Source organism: Leopardus geoffroyi, chromosome E2 (assembly GCF_018350155.1).
Source record: "Leopardus geoffroyi isolate Oge1 chromosome E2, O.geoffroyi_Oge1_pat1.0, whole genome shotgun sequence".
NCBI classification, from domain to species: domain Eukaryota; kingdom Metazoa; phylum Chordata; class Mammalia; order Carnivora; family Felidae; genus Leopardus; species Leopardus geoffroyi.
Window position 1 is genome coordinate 18,884,064 of NC_059335.1, and position 6,440 is coordinate 18,890,503.

At 47.8% G+C, this 6,440-nt stretch overlaps 1 protein-coding gene across 4 annotated transcripts in view; it reads right to left on the reverse strand.

Annotated features, from left to right (window-relative positions):
• UBA2 (ubiquitin like modifier activating enzyme 2) overlaps positions 1 to 1,251 on the reverse strand; it is a 41,280-nt gene extending 40,029 nt beyond the window's left edge. For 3 of the 4 annotated variants that reach the window (XM_045442502.1, XM_045442501.1, XM_045442504.1), the window contains exon 1: positions 1,037 to 1,251. In XM_045442502.1, the coding sequence (XP_045298458.1) occupies positions 1,037 to 1,174 (138 nt within the window). In that variant the 5' untranslated portion in view covers positions 1,175 to 1,251. The remainder of the gene's footprint in view (positions 1 to 1,036) is intronic. The other variant, XM_045442503.1, reaches the window with a different exon arrangement.
• Positions 1,252 to 6,440: the final 5,189 nt, after the last annotated feature.

Below are 6,440 nucleotides of genomic sequence, written 5' to 3' on the forward strand. Positions count from 1 at the left end.
GCTCCAGGCTCTGAGCCATCAGCCCAGAGCCTGACGCGGGGCTCGAACTCACGGACCGCGAGATCGTGACCTGGCTGAAGCCGGACACTTAACCGACTGCGCCACCCAGGCGCCCCTCCACTACACTTTAAGACACTTTAAACTGACATCCAAGCTCCACGTAACATCGCCAATCTCTAAAAAGTTTACATTAATAAAAATAATTTAAAATTACAGACAAAAATAAAAATAAAATTACAGCCACTGTACATCAACGCAAAAGTTAAAATCCTAGTATCTTCAGTGATACAAGCTAACGTATCTATGAAGATAACAATGACAGTCACACAGACTGCACCCAGAACAGAGGGGTGAGAGCCCCAAAGGAGTCCTGCCACTTGCTTCCTGATTCAAGGTAATTTACTAAAACCCTCCTAGATCTCACTTTTCGTCTCATCTGTTTAAAATAAAAAAGTGGGGGGGGGGGGGGGATGAAAACTGCGTCTGCAACCTCACGGCGGTAGCGCAGATTAGATGCGTTAATGCAAATTACCCGCTCAGAACATCGCCGGTTTCGGGACAAGCGCTCAGTATGTATTGGCTCCTATTACTGCCACCCTCTGCTCTGGACCAGTATTTGAGTTAAGGGAGACCTCCCAACTGAACAGTCACAACCTCCACGAGAGACTGAAACAATCACCTCCTGCCTCCCCTTAAAGCTGAGGAACTGCCCTGAAGCGAAAAGACACGAGACCTCCTCCACAGCCTAGAGCCGCCACAAATTCGCGCTGCCAAGGAGGCAGGGGCGGCCGCACCGCGAGACGCTAGGAAGACCCCGGCCCGCGGCCTCTGTGGCGTCCCGAGCCGGCCAGGCGTGCAGCGAGGCCCGCTCTGGCCCCGCCGAGCAGCGCCCTCTCTGCAGGCAGCCACGACCCCGGGGTTCCAGGCCTGCTGCCGCCCCGCCCCCTCCAACTCTGGTCCCGACCTCCGGAGCCCGAGCCCCCCGGCCCCGGCAACACGGCCCGCCATTCAGCCCGCGCACACTCCTGGCCCTCACCAGGTCGATGTGGGAGAAGCCAGTGAGCACGAGGTTCTTGAGAAGCTCGCAGCCGATGCCGCCCGCTCCCACCACCAGCACCCGGCCCCCGGCCACGGCCTCGGCCAGCTCCCGGGGCAGTCCCCGCGACAGTGCCATGGCGGGACGACCACGAGCCGCGGCGGAGGCGGAGGCGCGAGAAATGAGCCGCGGCCGGAAGCAGGTGGGGGAAGGGCGACCCAGCTTCCGTTCATGCGCAGTGCGGCCGTCATTTGGCGCCGAGCGGGCGACGCCCGGGACCTGTGGAGCGCACCGCGTAGGTCAAGGCTCGGCTTTGCGCCAGGAGGTCTCTCGCGCACCTGCAGTGATGCTCCAGCCGGGTCGTATTTTCACAGACGCGCGCGGAACCGCTATCCGGCTTAAGAAACCTACGGGCCACCTTTTGGCCTGGGGTTTGAATTTCCAGCCAAGGCTTACTTACAGGTTAAAAAATAGATGCCCCTGTATGTAAGGAGCTCTTACAAATTAACAAGAAAGCAAGTGTCCTTTAAACAGCAAATACAGGTCAAGAATGTGAACAGGCACTCACAAAGAAGATGAACAGTATGATCAACAAACGTATTAAAATTTAATCAAAGAAATGCAAAGCGGTGTTTAGATCATTTTCACCTATTAATCCGGAAAAAGAAAAAGTGTAACTCTCTATTGTCAAAGAATAGGAAAACAAGCACTCCCGTTACTATAGTTATGGATTGTAAAGCAAAGCTTTTCTAGAGGGTGTTAAAATAAACTGAGGTGTATTAAAAATTTTGTTGGGGCACCCACTTGGCTCACTTGATTAAGGCTACGACTCCTGGCTTAGGTCATGATCTCCTGGTGGTGGGATACAGCCCCGTAGGCAAGTCTGCGCTGAGCCTGGAGCCTGCTTGGGACACCGTCTCTCCGTCTCCGTCTCTCTCTCTCAAACTCTCTCAAAATAAATAAATAATCATTTTTTTCTTAAAGTTTATTATTTTTTTAATGTTTATTCAATTTTGAGACAGAGAGAGAGAGAGAGAGAGAGAGAGAGAGAAAGACAAGAGCACTAGTGGAGGGAGGTGAGGGCACGGAGAGAGAGGGAGACATAGAATCCCAAGCAGTCTCCAGGCTCTGAGCTATCAGCACAGAGCCCAACACAGGGCTGGAATCCACAGACCTTGAGATTGTGACCTGAGCCGAAGTCAAATGCTTAACTGACTGAGCCACCCAGGCCCTCCCCCCCCCCCAAAGTTTATTTATTTTGAGAGAGAGTGTTGGGGGGGGGGCAGGGGGAGGGCAGAGAGAGTGAATCCCAAGCTGACTGTGTGGAGCCTGTTGGGGGGCCCAGCTCGAACTCACGAACCATGAGATCATGACCTGAGCTGAAATCAAGAGTCCCGATGTTTAACCGACTGAGCCACCCAGACGCCCCAGTAAATAAACATGAAAAAAAATTTTTGCTGACTTGAGCAAAATTTGATTTGAATTGGGCAGCATTCTACCTGGCAGACAGAAAGGAACTCTGAGGAACTGTACAAAATGAAAGATTTTGATGGATATAAGGGAGAAGGAGCAAGGAAGTTCTACAAAAGTGGGTTGGTTATTGGAAGGTTACCTTTCCTTTAGGTGATCTATCAGACATATTACCTAACTAATGCTGATCAGGCAATTCCTGATTGACTGGTTTAAGATTTCATTTCTAGGAAAGCCAGAACTATAATTAAGTCTCTGCTTGGTGACATGAGGTTTAGCGTAAGCAATTCCATTTTGGGCTTATTGCCCCCCTTTTTTTTTTAAGCAAGGGTAATTTGGAAATATGATTAAAAAATCCTCACAATGTGGGGCGCCTGGGTGGCTCAGTCAGTTAAGCAGCCGACTTCAGCTCAGGTCGTGATCTCGCAGTCAGTGAGTTCGAGCCCCGCGTCAGGCTCTGTGCTGACAGCTCAGAGCCTGGAGCCTGTTTCAGATTCTGTGTCTCCCTCTCTCTGACCCTCCCCCGTTCATGCTCTGTCTCTCCCTGTCTCAAAACTAAAACGTTAAAAAAAAAAATTAAAAAAAAAATCCTCACAATGTTAAATAAAAAAGATACAAAGTCACGTATGAATAAATTTTGTAAACATAAAAATATATTTAAAAAACAGGAAGAAAACCACAGTTAATATTTTTATGTATCTGTGTTTCATGGAATTGTGTGTAATTTTAATTTCTTCTTTAAACCTTTCTGTATTTCCCAAATGCTCATGTTCCTTAAAGAAAATGTTAATTCTAAAATCAGAAAAAAATTATTATCCCAACCACGAAAAAGAAAGGATAATTATGTAATGTGATAGAGGTGCTGGTAAAAAAGACACAACAGGCCCAAAATGTAGTCACTTGTGCTAAGGAGCAAGCTAGCAAACCAAGAGTTAATACCTACCCTAATTGCAGTTTCAGCCTTCCCCAGGAGTGGAATTTTAACCAATCAGTCTGCAATTTCCTGGTGAACACTAGTGATACAATCTGACCCTGGTAAGGGAAGGTAACTTTGCCTGAAATAATCTATTTTGTAAGTTCCTGTCCCACAGTCCTTCTGCCTATAAAAACCTTCCATCTTGAACAATTCAGAACTCCTTTCCACTTGCTAGATAGATGGGATGCTGTCAGACTCACGAATCTTTGAATAAAGCCAGTTAGATCTTCAAATTCACTCGACTGAATTTTGTTTTTCAACATGCTGAATATTGCTACAAGGGCAATCATATTACAATATATAAATGTATGAAGTTAACACATTGCACACGTTATAAAAATAAATGTTGTAAATGTTTATTTTTGAGAGAGCATGAGTGGGGAGGGGTAGAGGAGGGGGGATGGAGGATCTGAAGCGGGCTCTGTGCTGACAGCAGACAGCCTCATGTGGGGCTCAAACCTATGAACTGGGAGATCATGACCCAAGCCGAAGTCGGAGGCCTAACCAATAGAACAACCCAGGCACCCCACGCATCGCACACTTTAAATTTACGCAATGTTATATGTCAAATATATTCAGTAAAAAATAATCATTAGAAGAGAAAGGATAAAGATAGAAAACAGAGGAAAATGCTTTTGACTTCTGTGGTCTTTCTCATAAACTGTTGGTTCACCAACCACACACCAAGCTGGTCTATGAGGAATACTCAGGCTGCTGCCCTGATGCAAGAATGCAGGAAGTATCAGAGTGCTCAACCAGAGTGGGGGGCATAATGGACTGCTGATGTTCCTTCCCAACACAGGGCTGGCTTATAGAAAGACCCCATCCTCGCATTTAAACCTACAGGAGGCCCTCCCCAGGATGCTGATCTTACATCTCCCTCTAGACATTCAGTGAATGGGAATCACCTTCCTTGGCTTCTCTCCTGCCTCCCTTGTCTTCCCTTGGCCGGCCTGAGCTGAGTATCTTAATTCTGAGGGCTTTGCTTTTCTTTGTGGATTTGTGTGAGTGTAAGTATAAAGTGTAAAATGCTTGCTCACCTTAAAAAATTCAAATTAGGACACAAGTGCAGGAAATGAAAAGTCCCACCCATACCCACTCCTACTCCCCAGGACCTTTGATGGCCTTTGTCCTTCTTTCTTTTTATTTTCTTAATGTTTATTTATTTTTGATAGAGAGACCATGTGCCAATGGGGGAGAGGCTGAGAGAGAGGGAGACAAAGAATCCGAAGCAGGCTCCAGGCTCCGAGCTGTCAGCACAGAGCCCGATGCGGGGCTCAAACTCACGAACTGCGAGATCATGACCTGAGCTGAAGTCGGATGCTTAACCAACTGAGCTACCCAGATGCCCCCTTCCTTTTTTTTTTTTTTTAAGTCATCTCTCGATCTTGAACTCATGACCCCGAGATCAAGACTCACATGCTCCCCCAACTGAGCCAGACACACACTCCAGGCCTTTGTCTTAATTGATCTATGTCTCCTTCACTTATTTGTTCTTATTTATTTAACTCATCTCTTCACCCAATGTGGGGCTCAAATTCATGACCTCAAGAGTCATGTGCTCTCTCTGAGCCAGCCAGGTGCCCCTGCAGTTTTACATTTAAATGGGTTCACAATGGGGTGCCTGGGTGAGGCACCTGGGTGGTTAAGCTTCTGACTTCACTTCAGGTCATGATCTCATGAGTTTGAGCCCTGTGTCAGGATCTGTGCTGACAGCTCAGAGCCTGGAGCCTGCTTCGGATTCTGTGTCTCCCTCGCTCTCTGCCCCTCCCCCGCTTGTGCTCGGTCTCTCTCCCTCAAAATTAAACGTTAAAGAAATAAATAAATGGGTTCACACTGGACTTATTTTCTCATATCTTGTTTCTCTAACAATATATAACAACCCTACCCTTTTCCGCTCTGCTTTGCCTGATAACTTCCCGTAACTACTTCCATGCACCCCACGTCTTTCGTCTTCAGCTGAAGATTATATTTGAGGTAATGGCTTGGGCCATTTCGGGGAGTTATTCAGTTTTGCTGAGTATCTTCCGTCTATATAGGAGGTACGTATACTTCTGTTTTCCTCCTGTCAATCTGATTTTTCTTACGGGGGGCCTCAGCCATCTACCTAGAATGGCAAAGAGAAAATTATTTTTCCTCCCCTATGTACCTCACTGACCAGCAAGTTGTTTGTATACAGTCAGCCACTTTCCCTCAGGGGCCCTGGGAGGCAGGATCAGGTGATGTCCTCAGCGGTCACACACTGCCCAGGAGGACCTTACCTCAAGAGAATCTGGACCTAATATATTGTTTACCAGAGTAGCAAATCAAATTGTTTATACCAGTTTCCTCATCTACGTAGGCAAATAGCAAGTCTGCACATAGCTGGGGGGAGTGTTTTCATACTGCTGCCAAAGGGTAGCAGAATGGAAGGGTTGATAACATAAAAACTGAAAGGAGAAAGGGGAAATTGGAAAAGTGAACACCTGGAAGGAGGGACCATGTCCAGAATCGAGAGAAAGGATCCCCCGTGCTGTGATGCTGCAGGGGCAGAAGGTAGGCATGGGTGAGGCTGGGGATCGTAGGGTGGGAGAAAGAGGGGCAGGTCTCAATAGCTAGTGTCACAGGGTGGGAATCTCAGGAAGCTGGAGCAGATCAAGAGGCTTGATCTGTCAGCATGCAGGGATGGCAGCGGAGTGCGCTGAAGTGCGGTGGCAGCACTTAAGAGGCTGACCAGGGCTCCTGGCTCCCCAGCTGGTCGTGCAGGAACACTCGCCCTCTGGGCTGGAGGGGAGCCACATTCTGTGTGTAAAATGCCCAGACAAGCCACTGACCCTGGAAGGGTAGACCAGCCCACAGCCAAGAGGTTCTAAATCTCGCTTCTGCCCCAGTACAGGTGCCATAAAGCAAAAAGGACAGCACTTAAAACACAAAGAGTTGATAGTTTGTGAGTCAAAATGAAGTAAAAATACACAAATC